Raw genomic sequence first — 19,644 nt, 5'->3', positions numbered from 1 at the left:
TAGCAGAAATGTATCTCCCATCCACCCTTTACTGTACCACATACCTCCTTCCTATGTTCAACCCTAAGGGGGTGGACACATGACATACAGTGAACTCTGGACAGGGCATCTGCATTCCCCTGTAGTCTGCCTGCCCGATGTTCTACTGAAAATTTAAAATTTTGCAGGGACAGGAACCACCTGGTGACTCGGCCATTCCTCTCCTTAGCTTGACTCATCCACGTAAAAGGGGAATGATCTGTCAACAACCGAAATGTTCTCCCTAGCAAATAGTGGCGCAGTGACTCAAGTGCCCACTTGATGGCCATAAACTTTCTCTCCACAATACTGTACCTGGTTTCAGCTGGGGTAACTTCCAGCTTAGGAAACTAACGGGATGCTCTTCCCCGTTAACCTCCTGAGACAGCACGGCACCGAGCCCTATCTCAGAGGCATCCGTCTGCACAACTAACTCTTTTTTTAAATTTGGAGTGATCAGGACTGGTGTACCACACAGTAGCCCTTTTAACTTTGTAAAGGCCTCCTCTAACTGATCATTCCAGTGGACCATCACAGATTTCCTCCCTTTTAAGCAGTTTGTTAAAGGTGCGGGCAGGGTTGCAAAGTTGGGAATGAACCGCCTGTAATATCCCAACAAACCTAAAAAGGCTTTTACCTGTTTTGCTGTGAGGGGACGGGGCCAGTTCTGAATTGTCTCCACTTTGCTTACTTGAGTCTTGAGACCTCCTCTCCCAATGACGTAACCCAAGTACCGAGCTTCCTCCAACCCTATGGAACACTTCTTTGGTTTGGCAGTTAGCCCTGCTTGTCGCAGAGAGTCTATCACTGCCTGTACTTTTGCTAAGTGACTTTCCCAGTCAGTGCTGTACACAATAATATCGTCTACATAGGCTGAGGCATAGCGGAGATGGGGACAAAGAACAATATCCATTAATCACTGGAACGTTGCTGTTGCGCCATGCAACCCAAAGGGTAACACCTTATACTGGAACCGCCCCTCGGGTGTTACAAAAGCCATTTTTTCCTTCGCTGCCTCTGTTTCGGCTTACCTGCCAATAACTTTTTGTGAGGTCCAGAGTTGTAAAATACCGTGCCTGCCCAAATTGCTCTATCAACTCGTCAACCCAAGACATAGGGTAGGCGTCAAACTTTGAAATGTCATTAAGTGTTCTAAAATCATTACAGAATCTTAGAGACCCATCAGGCTTGGGTATTAGGACTATTGGGCTGGCCCTCTCACTTTTGGACTATTCTATGACCCCTATCTCTTTCATAGTATTTACCTCTTCCGAGATGGCTTGTCACCGGGCCTCAGGCACCCGACATGGCTTTAGTCGGACTTTGGCCTGTGGCTCCGTGATAATGTCATGTTGGATTAGGGAGGTGCATACAGGGAGCTCCGAAAAAAACATCTGTATTTCGACTAATGAACTCCAGGACCTCCTGAACCTGTCTAGGAGGCAAAGTGTCTGCAATTTTGACTGCGGGTTGGGCTTCTCCTGCCTCGCCCCGAGGTGATGGAGCCTTCTCCATCTGAAATGCAGGCAGTGGACTATCCCCACCATTTTTTCTCTATCTTTCCATGGTTTAAGCAAATTATCATTGTACACCTGTTCTGGCTTTCTACGTCCTGGCTGGTGTACCTTGTAGTCTATTGGCCCCACCTTTTCCATGATCTCGTAGGGTCCCTGTCACCTTGCAAGAAATTTGCTATCTACGGTAGGCACAAGTACCAACACCCGATCCCCAGGGCAAAAGGTTCTTACCCGAGCCCCCCGGTTATAGACCCGACTCTGTGACTGTTGTGCTGCCTCCATATGTTCCCGGACTAAGGGTAGGACTGTCTCCATTCTTTATTGCATTTTTGCAACATGTTCTTTCACACTTTTGTGGGGGGTAGGTTGGTTCTCCCAGGCCTCTTTGGCTATATCGAGTAAGCCCCGTGGATGTCTGCCGTACAATAGTTCAAAGGGCAAGAACCCCGTAGATGCCTGAAGCACCGCTCGCACTGCAAACAACAAATATGGTAATAAGAAATCCTAGTCCTTCCCATCTTTGGAAACTGCCTTTTTTAACATGTTCTTCAGCGTCTTATTGAATCTTTCTACCAGACCATCTGTTTGGGGATGATAGATCGATGTGCGTAACTGTTTAACTTTTAGCAAAAGGCAGAGTTCCTTCATAATTTTTTACATAAAGGGGGTTCCCTGGTCTGTTAAAATTTCTTGAGAAATTCCCACCCACGAAAACATACCCATGAGTTCCTTTGCTATAAGTTTAGCTGATGTGTGGCGCAGAGAAATGGCCTCAGGATATCGGGTAGCATAATCTAGAACTACCAAGATGTGTTGGTGTCCCCTTGCCGACTTATTGAGAGGCCAACCAGATTCATTGCCACTCTCTCGAAGGGTACCTCTATGATTGGTAAAGGCACCAAGGGACTCCGAAAGTGAGGCTGGGGACTGGTTACCTGGCACACTGGACAGGAATTACAGTACCGTTTAACTTTTTCATGGACCCCTAGCCAGTAGAACCGCTGCAGAATTCGGTCTAGAGTTTTCTTTTGGCCCAAATGCCGCCCAAGTACATGCGCTAAGTCCATTACCAGCCTACGATATGCCTGAGGTACCAGTAACTGTTCTACCATTTCCACACGTATTTTTTCCACTCGGTACAACAAATCTTGGTTCAGCTCAAAGCGTGACAACACTGCAGCTGCCCCAGATTGTTGGGGTTCCCCATTAACAAACAGTACATTTTCTCTGGCCCGGGCCAAAGTAGGGTCTCGGAGTTGCGCCGTACCAAAATTGTCACCTGCTACATTCACGTCTGACAACTCGGGTCCCGGCGGCAAGTCTTCCACCTCTCCAGCCAATACTTCTATGGGAGAATTCTTCCCCTCCTCCCCTGAAGGGAAGGTTACCCCTACCGCCAGCACTTCTTCCTCCAGGCCACCATGTTCATGCCCCCCTTCTGGAGAATGTAACCTGGTTGCCTCTGGTGCCGGCAGTTGTTCCGTGGGTGGAACAACAGATGGCCACAGCACAGAAAATAAAGGAAAGTCTCTTCCAATTATCACTTCATAATGCAGATTAGTCACAACCCCCACCTCATGGCACTGCCTTTCCGCTGGCATGTTTATCACCACTAGTGCGGTGAGATAGTCTTTTAAGTCCTCATGTATACACAACACCCCTATTTTCCGCCCCATATACTCGCTGGTTTGTATCCAGCTGGCTCGCACCAGGGTTACAAGACTCCCTGAGTCCAATAGAGTCACAGCCGGGGTGCCTTCCACTTCAACCCGACACAAATGTTCCATATTGGGACCTTTCGGGATGCCCATTGCACACATCGGTTCGGCATAGTGAGATTGGCGGTACACAAAGTTTGTGTCCATGGGCTCAGCCATGTGGGGCAATCAGCTCTCATATGACCTGGTTCCTGGCACCGCCAGCAGATTATGGGGCTCCTTACTTCCCCAGATAAGTCCTGAGTGGCCTTCCTGGGCTCCTCTCGCCGAACCAGGGGTGGAGACTTAGGGAACCTTCCTGTTACCTTCCAGGTGTCCCTCCCTGTAACTCTTTGGTAGCCCCATACTTTCTATCAGGTCTATCATCTGCATAGCATTAGTAGGGGATTCCTGTCCGACCCATGTCTGGAGGGAGGGGGGCAAAGCCCTCCAAAACTTATCAGTCACTATGCGGTCCAGCATGGCCGTGTGGGACAACACCTCAGGCTGCAACCACTTTCGTAACAGGCGCATCAGGTCGTAATACTGGGACCGAGCTGGCTTGCAGGTGGTAAACTCCCACTGGTGTACCCGCTGGGCCCGAACTAACACATTTACCCCAAGACGTGCCAGTATCTCACCCTTGACGACCGTGTAGTCCGCCCTTTGCTCCGTGGGTAGGTCCTGATACACTTTCAAAGGTCCTGGGGCCAGAAATGGAGCAATGATTTCTGCCCACTGGTTCTGGGGTAGCTGCTCTCTCTCAGCGACTCCTTCGAACATCTCCATGTACGCCTCCGCATCATCAGACTTCTCCATTTTGGGAACCGCTGTACGAACCGCTTTCCGGACATCATGGATTCCCCGGTTAGTTCCTTTTGTCTGTGTTGTCGTGATATGCTGTATCAACAGCTGATTGGTTTCCTGCTGCTGTATAGCCTGCTGCTGCATAACCTGCTGTTGCATGGCCCCCTGCTGCTGCTGCCGCATGGCCTCCTGCTGCTGCATACCCTGCTGCTGCTGTTGCATGGCCTCTATAAGCGTTTTTACCGTGGCCTCCATTTCTGGAAAGTTCCCTGCTTGTGTCCGTGCCACTCGTTTCACCCAGGACATAGGCTGGGGTACAAATCAAAAATAAGAAAAACAGCCTGGCCTCACTGCGTTTGCCCGCATTCAGTCCACCAATTGTAGGGATTCGCTCTGGTAGGTAATGGCAGGGCTGCAGTAATGAGGCAACACACAGGCTTAAAGTCCAATTTAGGTGGTTTAATGTCACGTTGCAAACAGCAGGTTAACAGAAAGTAAGGAAAAACATAAATATATTCCAGCTTGGTGAACCACTGGTCCCAGACATAACCCCTCCCACAAGTGAGGTAGACATCTCATGGGCTGATCACATGACCATGACATCATCGCAGGTCCGGTCTTTAGGGAAAAACCAGGCCAAACATTAATCTGCTGGGAGAAATGTATCTCCCATCCAGTAAAACACCCTTTACTGTACCACAAATATATATATATATATATATATATATATATATACATACATACACACTGCTCAAAAAAATAAAGGGAACACTTAACCAACACAATGTACTAGGATGTGTTCCCTTTATTTTTTTGAGCAGTATATATATATATATATATATATATATACTAGCTATGAACCCGTTCTACGCCTGGGTGGTGAGCATTTTTATTGGTATATGGTCTCCCATCCTGGTATGTGCTGCTCCCCTCCTATCCTGGCATGCATGGCACCCCTTCATCCTTATCCTGCTATGCATGGCCCCTTCATCTCTATAATAGTATGCATGGCCCCCTCATCCCTATCCTGGTATGTATGGTCCCATCACCCCCCAATCCTGGTATGCATGGCACCCCATTCCTCTTCCTGGTATGCATGGTCCCCTCACCCCCCAATCCTGGTATGCATTGTACCCCTCATCCCTATCCTGGTATGCATGGTACCACCTCGTCCCTATCCTGGAATGCATGGTACCCCCTCATCCCTATCCTGGAATGCATTGTCCCCTCACCCCCCAATCCTGGAATGCATGGTCCCCTCACCCCCCAATCCTGCTATGCATGGTCCCCTCACCTCCAATCCTGGTATGATTGGTCCCCCTCACCCCCTAATCCTGGTATGCATGGCACCCCTTCATCCCTATCCTGCTATGCATGGCCCCCTCATCCCTATCCTGGTATGCATGGTACCCCTTCATCCCTATTCTGCCATGCATGTCCCTCTCATCCCTATCCTGGTATGCATGGTACCCCCTCATCCCTATAATGGTATGCATGGCCCCCTCATCCCTATTCTGGTATGTATGGTCCCCTCACCCCCCCAATCCTGGTATGCATGGCACCCCATTCCTCATCCTGGTATGCATGGTCCCCTCACCCCCCAATCCTGGTATGCATTGTACCCCCTCATCCCTATCCTGGAATGCATGGTCCCCTCCCCCCTACAATCCTGTAATGCATGGTCCCCTCGCCCCCCAATCCTGCTATGTATGGTCCCCTCACCCCCCAATCCTAGCATGCATGGTCTCCCCTTATCCCTATCTTAGGATGTATGGTACCTAATCACCTCCCAATCCTGGTATACATGGCACCCCTTACCTCCCAATTTTGGTTTGCAAGGTCCCCTCATCCCCAATCCTGATATGCATGTTCCCCTCACTGCCTATCCTGGTATGCATGGTCCCCTCACCACCAATCCTGATATGCATGGCCCTCTCACCCCCCTAACCTGGTATGCATGGCCCTCTCAACCCCCTATCCCCCTGGTATGCATGGTCCTCTCACCCCCCTATCCTGGTATGCAAGCTACCCCACACCCACCAATCCTGGTATGCATGGTCCCCTCACCCCCCCAATCCTGGTTTGATTGGTCCCCTCACCCCCAATCCTGGTATGCATGGTCCCCCTCATCCCTAGCATAGGATGCATGGTACCCCCTCACCTCCCAATCCTGGTATGCATGGTCCCCTCACCCCCAATCCTGGTATGCATGGTCCCCTCACCCCCCTATCCTGGTATGCATGGTCCCCTCACCCCCCAATCCTGGTATGCATGGTCCCATCACCCCCCAATCCTGGTATGCATGGTCCCCCCTCATCCCTATCATAGGATGTATGGTACCCACTCACCCCCCAATCCTGGTATGCATGGTCCAGGGCATCCCCAATCCTGGTATACAGTTGTGGCCAAAAGTATTGACACCCCTGCAATTCTGTCAGATAATGCTCAGTTTCTTCCTGAAAATGATTGCAATCACAAATTCTTTGGTATGATTATCTTCATTAATTTGTCTTAAATGAAAACACACAAAAGAGAATGAAGCAAAAAGCAAAACATTGATCATTTCACACAAAACTCCAAAAATGGGCCAGACCAAAGTATTGGCACCCTCAGCCTAATACTTGGTTGCACAACCTTTAGCCAAAATAACTGCGACCAACCGCTTCCAGTAACCATCAATGAGTTTCTTACAATGCTCTGCTGGAACTTTAGACCATGCTTCTTTGGCAAACTGCTCCAGGTCCCTGATATTTGAAGGGTGCCTTCTCCAAACTGCCATTTTTAGATCTCTCCACAGGTGTTCTATGGGATTCAGGTCTGGACTCATTGCTGGCCACCTTAGAAGTCTCCAGTGCTTTCTTTCAAACCATTTTCTAGTGCTTTTTGAAATGTGCTTTGGGTCATTGTCCTGCTGGAAGACCCATGACTAGAGTTGAGCGATACCGTCCGATACTTCAAAGTATCGTATCGGATGGTATCGGCCGATCTTTAAAAAAAGTATCGGTATCGCCGATTCCGATACCGGAAGTCCCATTCAAGTCTATGGGACTTCCGGTATCGGAATAAGAAAAACCCTTTCCTGCCCTTGTACAGCCTCTCTGGGGTCTGTACGGGCCTTTCGGGGGGCTGTGCCGCCCTGCCAGGGGGTCTGTGCAGGCTCCGGTGGTCTGTGCCGGCCTGCCGGTGGTCTGTGCAGGCTCCGGGGGGCTGTGCAGGCTCCGGGGGGCTGTGCCGGCCTGCCGGGGGGCTGTGCCGGCCTGCCGGTGGTCTGTGCAGGCTCCGGAGGTCTGTGCAGGCATCGTCCGATGGGACTACAAGTCCCATCGGGCGATGCCTGCTACCATGACAGTGATTGACACATTAGCCAATGATGGGACAGTAGTAGTCCCATCATCCGGCTAATGTGTTAAATGTAAAAAAAAAAAAAAAAAAAAAAAAAAATTACATGCTACATACATACAACATGCATACTACATACATGCTACATTCATACTACATACTACATACATGCTACATTCATACTACATAAATACTACATGCAACATACATACTACATGTATACTACATGCATGCTACATACATACTGCATGCTACATACATACCACATATATACTACATACATACTACATGCATGCTACATGCTACATACATAACACATATATACTACATGCATGCTACATACATACTACATGCTACATATATACTACATGCATGCTACATGCTACATACATACTACATATATACTACATGCATGCTACATACATACTGCATGCTACATGCATGCTACATACATACTACATACATGCTACATATATACTACATACATACTACATACATACTACATGCATGCTACATACATACTACATACATGCTACATACATACTACATATATACTACATGCATGCTACATACATACTGCATGCTACATGCATGCTACATACATACTACATACATGCTACATATATACTACATACATACTACATACATACTACATGCATGCTACATACATACTGCATGCTACATGCATGCTACATACATACTACATACATGCTACATATATACTACATACATACTACATGCATGCTACATGCATGCTACATACATACCACATATATACTACATGCATGCTACATACATACTACATGCTACATTCATACTACATGCTACATACATACTACATATATACTACATGCATGCTACATACATACTACATGCTACATACATACTACATATATACTACATGCATGCTACATACATACTACATGCATGCTGCATACATACTACATGCTACATACATACCACATATATACTACATACATACAATACATTCATACAATACATACATAGACATACAGTACATATAACATAGAGTAACATACTTACCAATACTTGTCACATTGTTCCCCGAAGCCATTGTCTTTTCCGGGATAAATATTAACATAACAAACCACAAAAATACTCACCCACGATCCGAAGCAGTCCACGAGTGTGTCCCACGACGATCTTGGGTAGAGAACTGCAGCATCAGATGATGCTGCCGTTCTCTACGGGCTGCAGGAATCCAATGACGGAAGGTAGGTATCCTTCCGCACTGTATTCCTCCGCCACTTAAAAAAAAAAAAGTCCCTAGTCTCACTTTATGCCATTGCTGTGTGGGAAATTCCCACACAGCAATGGCATAAAGTGAGACTAGGGACTTTTTTTTTTTAAGTGGCGGAGGAATACAGTGCGGAAGGATACCTACCTTCCGTCATTGGATTCCTGCAGCCCGTAGAGAACGGCAGCATCATCTGATGCTGCAGTTCTCTACCCAAGATCGTCGTGGGACACACTCGTGGACTGCTTCGGATCGTGGGTGAGTATTTTTGTGGTTTGTTATGTTAATATTTATCCCGGAAAAGACAATGGCTTCGGGGAACAATGTGACAAGTATTGGTAAGTATGTTACTCTATGTTATATGTACTGTATGTCTATGTATGTATTGTATGAATGTATTGTATGTATGTAGTATATATGTGGTATGTATGTAGCATGTAGTATGTATGTAGCATGTAGTATGTATGCAGCATGCATGTAGTATGTATGTAGCATGCATGTAGTATATATGTAGTATGTATGTAGCATGCATGTAGTATATATGTAGTATGTATGTAGCATGTAGTATGTATGTAGCATGTAGTATGTATGTAGCATGCATGTAGTATATATGTGGTATGTATGTAGCATGCATGTAGCATGCATGTAGTATGTATGTAGTATGTATGTAGTATATATGTAGTATGTATGTAGCATGTATGTAGTATGTATGTAGCATGCATGTAGCATGCAGTATGTATGTAGTATTTTTTTTTTTTTTTTTTAACATTTAACACATTAGCCGGATGATGGGACTACTACTGTCCCATCATTGGCTAATGTGTCAATCACTGTCATGGTAGCAGGCATCGCCCGATGGGACTTGTAGTCCCATCGGACGATGCTTGCACAGACCCCCGGACATCAGCACAGCCCCCCGGCAGGCCGGCACAGCCCCCCGGCAGGCCGGTACAGACCCCCACAGGGTGCACAGACCACCGGCAGGCCGGCACAGCCCCCCGGCAGGCCGGTACAGACCCCGGGCAGTCCACACAGCCCCCCGGCAGGCCGGCACAGCCCCCCGGCAGGCCGGCAGAGACCCCCGGAAGGCCCGAAATGACGGCGCATCATGATGCGCACACACCGCGCATCATGATGACGTCAGGCCGTCAATCAACTGAACTTCCGATTCCGATGCTGAATTCCGATATTGAAAAAATATCGGAAGTCGGTATCGGAATTCCGATACAGCAAGTATCGGCCGATACCCGATACTTGCGGTATCGGAATGCTCAACACTACCCATGACCTCTGAGGGAGACCCAGCTTTCTCACACTGGGCCCTACATTATGCTGCAAAATTTGTTGGTAGTCTTCAGACTTCATAATGCCATGCACACGGTCAAGCAGTCCAGTGCCAGAGGCAGCAAAGCAACCCCAAAACATCAGGGAACTGTTTGACTGTAGGGACCATGTTTTTTCTTTGAATGCCTCTTTTTTTCTCCTCTAAACTTTATGTTGATGCCTTTGCCCAAAAAGCTCTACTTTTGTCTCATCTGACCAGAGAACATTCTTCCAAAACGTTTTAGGCTTTTTCAGGTAAGTTTTGGCAAACTCCAGCCTGGCTTTTTTATGTCTCGGGGTAAGAAGTGGGGTCTTCCTGGGTCTCCTACCATACAGTCCCTTTTCATTCAGACGCCGACGGATAGTATGGGTTGACACTGTTGTACCCTCGGACTGCAGGGCAGCTTGAACTTGTTTGGATGTTAGTCGAGGTTCTTTATCCAACATCCGCACAATCTTGCGTTGAAATCTCTTGTCAATTTTTATTTTCCGTCCACATCTAGGGAGGTTAGCCACAGTGCAATGGGCTTTAAACTTCTTGATGACACTGTGCACGGTAGACACAGGAACATTCAGGTCTTTGGAGATGGACTTGTAGCCTTGAGATTGCTCATGCTTCCTCACAATTTGGTTTCTCAAGTCCTCAGACAGTTCTTTCGTCTTCTTTCTTTTCTCCATGCTCAATGTGGTACACACAAGGACACAGGACAGAAGTTGAGTCAACTCTAATCCATGTCAACTGGCTGCATGTGTGATTTAGTTATTGCCAACACCTGTTAGGTGCCACAGGTAAGTTACAGGTGCTGTTAATTACACAAATTAGAGAAGCATCACATGATTTTTCGAACAGTGCCAATACTTTTGTCCACCCTTTTCTTATGCTTGTTGTGGAATTATATCCAATTTGGCTTTAGGACAATTCTTTTTGTGTTTTTTCATTTAAAACAAATTAAATGAAGATAATAATACCAAAGAATTTGTGTTTGCAATCATTTTCAGGAAGAAACTGAGTATTATCTGACAGAATTGCAGGGGTGTCAATACTTTTGGCCACAACTGTACATGGAACCCCTCACCCCACTATCCTGGTATGAATGGTTCCCTCACCCCCCTATCCTGGTATGCATGGTCCCCTCATCCTCCTGTCCTGATATGCATAGTCCTCTCACTTTCCTACAGTCATATGTAAAAGTTTGGGCACCCCTATTAATGTTAACTTTTTTTCTTTATAACAATTTTGGTTTTTGCAACAGGTATTTCAGTTTCATATATCTAATAACTGATGGACTCAGTTATATTTCTGGATTCAAATGAGGTTTATTGTACTAACAGAAAATGTGCAATCTGCATTTAAACAAAATTTCACCGGTGCAAAAGTATGGGCACCCTTATCATTTTCTTGATTTGAACACTCCTAACTACTTTTTACTGACTTCCTGAAGCACTAAATTGGTTTTGTAACCTCATTGAGCTTTGATCTTCATAGCCAGGTGTATCAAATCATGAGAAAAGGTATTTAAAGTGGCCACTTGCAAGTAGTTCTCCTATTTGATTCTCCTATGAAGAGAGGCATCATGGGTTCCTCAAAACAACTCTCAAATGATCTGAAAACAAAGATTATTCAACATAGCTTTTCAGGGGAAGGATACAAAAAGTTGTCTCAGAGATTTAACCTGTCAGTTTCCACTGTGAGGAACATAGTAAGGAAATGGAAGAACACAGGTACAGTTCTTGTTAAGCCCAGAAGTGGCAGGCCAAGAAAAATATCAGAAAGGCAGAGAAGAAGAATGGTGAGAACAGTCAAGGACAATCCACAGACCACCTCCAAAGACCTGCAGCATCATCTTGCTGCAGATGGTGTCACTGTGCATCGGTCAACAATACAGCGCACTTTGCACAAGGAGAAGCTGTATCGGAGAGTGATGCGAAAGAAGCCGTTTCTGCAAGCACGCCACAAACAGAGTCGCCTGAGGTATGCAAAAGCACATTTGGACAAGCCAGTTACATGTTGGAAGAAGGTCTTGTGGACTGATGAAACAAAGATTGAGTTGTTTGGTCATACAAAAAGGCGTTATGCATGCGCTGTATTGTTGACCGATGCACAGTGACACCATCTGCAGCAAGATGATGATGCTGCAGGTCTTTGGAGGTGGTCTGTGGATTGTCCTTGACTGTTCTCACCATTCTTCTTCTCTGCCTTTCTGATATTTTTCTTGGCCTGCCACTTCTGGGCTTAACAAGAACTGTACCTGTGTTCTTCCATTTCCTTACTATGTTCCTCACAGTGGAAACTGACAGGTTAAATCTCTGAGACAACTTTTTGTATCCTTCCCCTGAAAAGCTATGTTGAATAATCTTTGTTTTCAGATCATTTGAGAGTTGTTTTGAGGAGCCCATGATGCCACTCTTCATAGGAGAATCAAATAGGAGAACTACTTGCAAGTGGCCACTTTAAATACCTTTTCTCATGATTTGATACACCTGGCTATGAAGTTCAAAGCTCAATGAGGTTACAAAACCAATTTAGTGCTTCAGGAAGTCAGTAAAAAGTAGTTAGGAGTGTTCAAATCAAGAAAATGATAAGGGTGCCCATACTTTTGCACCAGTCAAATTTTGTTTAAATGCAGATTGCACATTTTCTGTTAGTACAATAAACCTCATTTGAATCCAGAAATATAACTGAGTCCATCAGTTATTAGATATATAAAACTGAAATAGCTGTTGCAAAAACCAAAATTGTTATAAAGAAAAAAGGTTAACATTAATAGGGGTGCCCAAACTTTTACATATGACTGTATCTTGGTATGCATGGTCATCTCACCCCCCAATCCTGGTATGCATGGTCCCCTCACCCCCCTATCCTGGTATGCATGGTCCTCTCACCCCCCTATCCTGGTATGCATAATCCTCTCACCCCCAATCCTGGTATGCATGCTACCCCTCACCCCCATCCTGATATGCATGCTACCTCTCACCCCCCTTTCCTGGTATACAGGGTCTTCTCACCCCCCTATCCTGGTATGCATGGTCCTCTCACCCCCAATCCTGGTATGCATGCTACCCCTCACCCCCCTATCCTGGTATGCATGGACCTCTAACCCCCAATCCTGATATGCCTGGTCCCCTCATCCCCCATCCTGATATGCATGCTACCTCACACCCCCCTTTCCTGGTATACATGGTCTTCTCACCCCCCTATCTGTGGTATGCATGCTACCTCTCATTCCCCTATCCTGGCATGCATGGTCCCCCTCACCCGTATTAAACTGCACACATATAAAAAAAAACATTCTCACCTTTCTTCCCTGTGCTCCAGTGCTGTACCGTTCTGGCGGAGGCCGGGGGAGGAGTGTGGCGCCGAAATACGTGCATGCCCATACCGCGCTGTCCGGCGCCATATTGCTGAAGACACTGCAAATGTGTCTTCAGTAAAATAGCGCCAGATAGCGCTATGCACATGCGCGATTCCGACAGCGAACTCCTGCCCCGGTCTCCGGCGAGAAGAGAAGCGCCGCAGCAATGCTCTTCCCGGTTAGGTAAGTAAGTATGGCACCGGAGATTGCGGTATGCATTCAGTGTCTACGCATACCGCCATTTCCAGCGCCATACGCTGGGTGCCTTATTCTGTCTGGAGCCAGAATGCGCAGGCTAGTCGTGCTTGCGCAGTCTATAAAGGCTTCGGACAGAGTGACGCTCCCAGCATTATATTATAGATATATACCTATACCATGTGTATACATGTATTCTATCTATTCTATTTTAACATGTCAGTGTGATTTTACAGTAGAGCGCACTGAAATGCCTGCTTTTCAAAAGGACACCGGTGCATATTTCTCGCAAGTCACATGCATGGTCCGTGTGTAATCTGCTTTTTTCTCCCACCCATAGACTTGCATTGGCGAGTCTCGGGCGTAATACGGTGCAAATCACAGCATGCTGCGATTTCACCCATAGGTATAATACGGGCGAGAAAAAAATGGATGATGGGAGCTGCCTCATAGATTAACATTGGTCAGGATCATATTCCTCACCAATCGTTACACCGATGCCTCTACCTTGTGCCAGTCATTACACTGGCTACCCATCCACTCCAGAATTCAGTATAAACTTATTACCCTCACCCACAAAGCCCTCCATGGCTCAGCACCACCCTACATCTCCTCCCTTGTTTCAGTATACCACCCTACCCGCGCCCTCCATTCTGCTGATGACCTGAGGTTAGTATCCTCAATAGTCAGAACCTCCCACTCCCGTCTCCAAGACTTTACACGTGCCACGCCAATTCTTTGGAATGCACTTCCCAGGTCAATACGATTAGTCCCCAATCCCCACAATTTTAAGCGTGTCCTGAAAACGCATTTATTCAGACTGGCCTATCGCCTCAACACATTAACCTAACCTATCCCTGTGTGGCAGAGCCAAAAGTTTTACCATAACCAGGTTCCCAGCATCATGTTCCCACATGCTTTATGCATCCATTAGCCCTTTGTGTCTGTACTGTTACACACTTAACATTATGGCTGGTCCATACAATCAGGGCAACTGTTACCACCCACCTTTCGTGTCTACCTCTTTCCTCATAGACTGTAAGCTTGCGAGCAGGGCCCTCATTCCTCTTGGTATTTGTTATAATCTACTGTATGTGATTATTGTTATGCTGTAATGTCTATTGTCTGTACAAATCCCCTCTGAAATGTAAAGTGCTGCGGAATATGTCGGCGCTATAAAAATAAAATTTATTATTATTATTATTATTGGTCCAAGAGCAATGCGATTCTTTCTTGCATAGCACGCATCCGTATTTCTCTCAAGTGTGACTCCGGCCTTATATTTCTTTCTGTACAACTAGATGTCTGCGAAAGTGACCCAATAGAATCATTAAATATTTTCCATCGATAATAAAAATATTTACTCACAGCACTGTCAATTCCAAGTGTAAGAAGCATTATAAAGAATATAACTGCCCACACAGAGGAAAGTGGAAGAGTAGCTATAGCTTCAGGGTAGATTATAAATATTAATCCAGGCCCTAAAAGACAGCAAAATCAAGGACAATGATCAGATAACTAACTGTAATTCAAGATGTCACATATTGCCATATTGAACATCTGAAAAGGCCTACAAAAACATGATTTTGATTTAGTTTCAATTATTCACTAGTGGGAAAATACTTTGGAGTTGTGCCGGTAACATGATATTACTGGTCTGTAACCCCAACCTAAACTGCAAATCTGTCTATCTGCAAATTGTACAAACTTAATCAAAAAGGTTGTCCTAATATAAACGACAAATGACACTTCCAAATAATGAATACAACCAAGAGAGCGGTAGTTAGACTGCTAACTGAATGAACCGGACCACAAATAGATTAAAAATTAACATTTATTAGACTAATTAAAAATTAGTAAAAAGCCACATTCCATTATTCACAAAAGTATACCCCAAAGGGGGAGACCAATAATCTAGACTAAAGAATATATTTAGATATATATATTTTTTAAAAGTTAATATCACACCATATCCAGGGAAAGTTAAACCATGTATGGACACATCCCTTGCAATAAATATTGAACTAAATCAGGGCAGGCTATAATAAAAACAATAATGAAGGGTACATATCAGAAAAAATTAAATAAGTGCTTAAAGCATCAATACCGATGATCACCCTATCTAGAGTTCTATATAGACCTGCCCAAGTGTAATACACAATTTATCTTGCACATAGAGTCACAGTTAATATTACCTTATCCCAATGGGCATGGAAAGAAGTGTGAGTGGTCTGGCGGTGTTCGCCTTGTGCCCTGATGCGTGTTTCACCCTTAGCCGCTTCCGGGGGCCCCTGGAAGAAGCTAAGGGCGAAACGCATGTCGGGGCGCAAGGGGGACACCGCCAGACCACTTTCACTTCTTTCCATGCCCATTGGGTTAAGGTAATATTAACTGGGACTCTATGTGCAATATAGGACAATAGGACAAACGATTTATCTGTTGATACAGTGCTTTGACGCCCACAAAGCAGAACAGCATTATGCTGTATTAGCAAATAGTTTGTCCTGTTGGTGGGGTTGTCTTACTATATGAATTCCATACTCCTCTGAAGAATCTGAATCAGAGGAAACGCGTTGGGAGTAGCGTACCTAATATGCCTATCATTGGTTGAATCAACAGTCCCCTTCCTGACTGACTTGGTGAGACGGTTCCATATTTTACATTACATGATGGCTACTTTGTTTCAATGCTTAATGGGGAATCACTCCCGTGATATGTATTGAATATGTATGGTGATATGGAGTCTTGAATTTTAAATCTATAGTCAATTCTGCTAGGATCTGAATGATTGTGTTTGTTGGTCAGTACTGACTATTTATTACACTTGTTTTGTTTGTGCGGCGCTGCACAATTTTGCACTGTATTTCTTGAGGAATTGTTTTAATACCTTTATTAAAGGTTAAGTTTTATTTCCACTTTTTTGCTATGATCTAATTTGACCCTAGTGGTATTTATACCCACTGCTTATTATTTCTGATTGGTTTAGACTGCACGGATATGGCAAAAATGATAGTTGCAATTCGTGATTGTTCACAATCATCTTGCTGTCTAAATAGACCTTAAAGGGTTGGTTCAAAACCCAAAAGTAAATTTAAATTAATGCATTTTATAAACTAATAACTTTTGTAATTTAAGTCATGGTAAAATTCCCTACCATTCACTCTGTACTGCAACTTAGAGTTCTGCTTCTATTAACCATTTCCTATGACGATTTGTTTGTAAGGCCCGATGCATGCTCAGTACACACTCCCCTTATCGCAGAGAGCTGACATTGCGCTCCTCACCCATGAAACGAGACATCATCACTGATATCCTTTTCATTAGCTGGGCGGTGTATTTTCTTCAGCCCTTGTCACTTCCCTCTGCATTCCCCCTTCAGTGTGCTTGCCACGCATGCGCACTAGAAAATACACAGACCAGCCTATAAAACGGATGTCATTGATTCGTTCCAGGGCTGAAAGGGTAGTGACAGCAGTTTCAGTTTTCAGCCAGCACATGACAATTAGTTTGAGCATCCCATCATGCACGGGGAATTCTCAAACGAATCATCATAGGAAGTGGGTAATATAAACAGAATCCTAAGTTGCACTACAGAGTGAATGGTAGGGAATTCTGCCATGTCTTAAATTACAAAAGTTATTTAATTTTTAAAGATTTATTAAATAAAATTTACTTTTGAGTTTTGGACTAACGCTTTAAGCAGTGGTGTTAAAGGGTGTTTGTTCTGTCCTGCATTATTAAGATTAAGCATTAATTTGAAAAGGAACTTTATATATACTGTATATATATATCTACTGTATATATATATATATGTGGTGTAGTGACCACTGTGTCCACTAGGGGGCGCTGTATGGATGTCCCAGGAGAGTGGATGAATGGCAAGATACTGAATGACCATTATGTATCTCAAGGTGGGTGGCCTTGAGATGGAAATTTATGTGCGTGTTAATCAGCAGTGATACTGCTGAGGTGCTGGTTCAATGTGTCAGGGACTAGTTACCTACAAACCCACCCAGGGGGTGTGTTTAATAATGCTATTGTAATGTGTATATGTGTGGGTGAAGGACCTGTGATGAGGTCATAGACATGTGACCCGGTGGGTGTGGCTACGGACCATATAAGGTGGCCAGGGTAGGTCACATGGGGGGAATGCTGGGACCCGATTAGTCCAGTGTGGAAGGTCCTGCTGAGATGGAGCTTCCTGGCTAACAGCCTGTAAAGTGGCTGTGGTGAATGGCTGCACGTGTCTGAGACTTCCCAGGGGAGGGAATGAGCGTCTGCAGTAAGCTGAAGCAGCCATGAGGAAACCCGAACGTGGGTGAGATAAGTGAGGCTAAGAGAGCCTGTATGATGGACATTGTACAACCTGTGTGAACACAGGGTTTACAGAGTGAAGCTATAATGGACGCTCTGCTGTTTATATGCTGTTGCATATTGCTTTGGTATATGATGATGAATAAACCTCATGGACTATACTGCTTTATGAAAACCTGTGCTGGATCTGGTTTTGTGGCGGCTAAGCGAGAATCCCCTATCTGAATGACAGCGCTACCTCACTATATATATATATATATATATATATATACACTATATGTATATATATATACAGTATATATATATACACACACACACAGTATATATATATATATATATATATATATATATATATAAAACAAAATTTTACTTTATGGAAAAGAAAAGTGGGAAAGTATAAGTTATGTTTTTCATTACAATGGGTACCTGTTAGTTATGTATTTTAATGCTTTCCTATACAGTTTTGCATGCCGCAATGTTCTATTTGAGGTCTATGCTTGGACCTCTTCCCTTTGTATTCCTCCATTGTAGCCGCTAAACATGTTATGCAAATATTGTCTCAATAGCTACAGTATGTCTAAATTGTACGAAAAAAGAAAAGTGAAACTAACCTTTTTGACAGATTTTGAGAATCATTATTAATCTTACCGTCTTTTGCAACATCACCAATTGGTACATTATGTTTCTGTGACATATATCCAAGGAAAGAAAAGATGACAAAACCAGAGAAAAAACTTGTCAAAGAATTAACTGAAGTGGTGATGATTGCGTCTCTGTAAGAGAAGAAAAAGTTGATGCTTTTCAATCAACAGCTAAGAATAAGAAAATATTAGTTGTCCCAGTAACAAAGTACATTTTATTCAAGAGGTTTAATAAGTTCCACAATTGGATGTGTTTAAAAAAATGCTCCTGTGCCGATTGTGACAAAGTCACTGGTAAAGTACTGGAGGGGAGAGATGTGTCACTACGCTTAATGGCATCAGTGATGTAAAACCCAGAAACCCAGAGTATTTTCCACCAGCACACTATATGCTGTATGGTTTAAGCTAAGTTGCATAATGGGCTGGTTTTTATGTGGATATCCATAAAGTGGGTGGGAGGATGTCCAACTTATTTCCACCTGCAGAGCCGTCACCGCTGTGTGCTGACAGGACCTGTGTGGTGTCACAGTCATGTGATCAATCCACAGGCAGAGGAGTCACATGGTCTCCAAAGGCAGGTGGGTGTCAGTGGCTGGAAAGGAACACTCCAGAGAAGTGGTTTGTGCTTTGCTTATGCCTGAACCATGGGATTTGCTAACCCTGGGTGGGCTGATCCCCACTAATACAGGGACTGTATCTAGTGCTACAGTTTTGTTTTGCTGTTTTGCCCAGAAGGTCATGCTTATTTTCATGCTTAAACTTGGTTTATGCCGTGTCTAATAAACCAAGTGCATCTTTAAAGCCTCATTGTTCCTGTGACTACCTCTGTATGCAGTTGAGTGGGCTGATCTACCACATGAGATAATCTTATAAATGTGCGCCAACTGTGCACTGTGTAGTGGCTGTGCAGGAACATGGTCTGATCATAACACATCTCCTGGGCAGGGGAGGAAGGAAGAGATTATGCACATATTACAGCAGGGGATCACAACTGATTCTTCCTTTGAGGTAAAACATTGCTTAGAAACAGGCAGGGAAATGTTTTACCTTGCAAAAAAAATCATCTTTGATCCCATGCTGTAATGTAGTAAAAGAGTTCAGGTGATCAACTGGCCACCTGTAGTCCAGGGCTTTCACCAACAGAAAATATTTGACTCATTAAGGAAAGAAAAATCAGGCAAA

General features: G+C 44.6%; 1 protein-coding gene across 1 annotated transcript in view; it reads right to left on the bottom strand.

Annotated features, from left to right (window-relative positions):
• LOC141084634 (sodium-dependent dopamine transporter-like) overlaps positions 1-19,644 on the bottom strand; it is a gene marked incomplete at its 5' end in the record, with an annotated part of 212,122 nt that overhangs the window by 74,247 nt on the left and 118,231 nt on the right. The window contains 2 exons of the mRNA XM_073569461.1: positions 14,876-14,988; positions 18,470-18,594. Coding sequence (XP_073425562.1) covers positions 14,876-14,988; positions 18,470-18,594 — 238 coding nt within the window. The remainder of the gene's footprint in view (positions 1-14,875; positions 14,989-18,469; positions 18,595-19,644) is intronic.

The sequence above is a fragment of the Dendrobates tinctorius genome, unplaced genomic scaffold (genome assembly GCF_039654945.1).
Source record: "Dendrobates tinctorius isolate UK_male_01 unplaced genomic scaffold, ASM3965494v1 ptg000025l, whole genome shotgun sequence".
NCBI classification, from domain to species: domain Eukaryota; kingdom Metazoa; phylum Chordata; class Amphibia; order Anura; family Dendrobatidae; genus Dendrobates; species Dendrobates tinctorius.
This window is presented reverse-complemented; position numbering and strand designations above follow the sequence as displayed.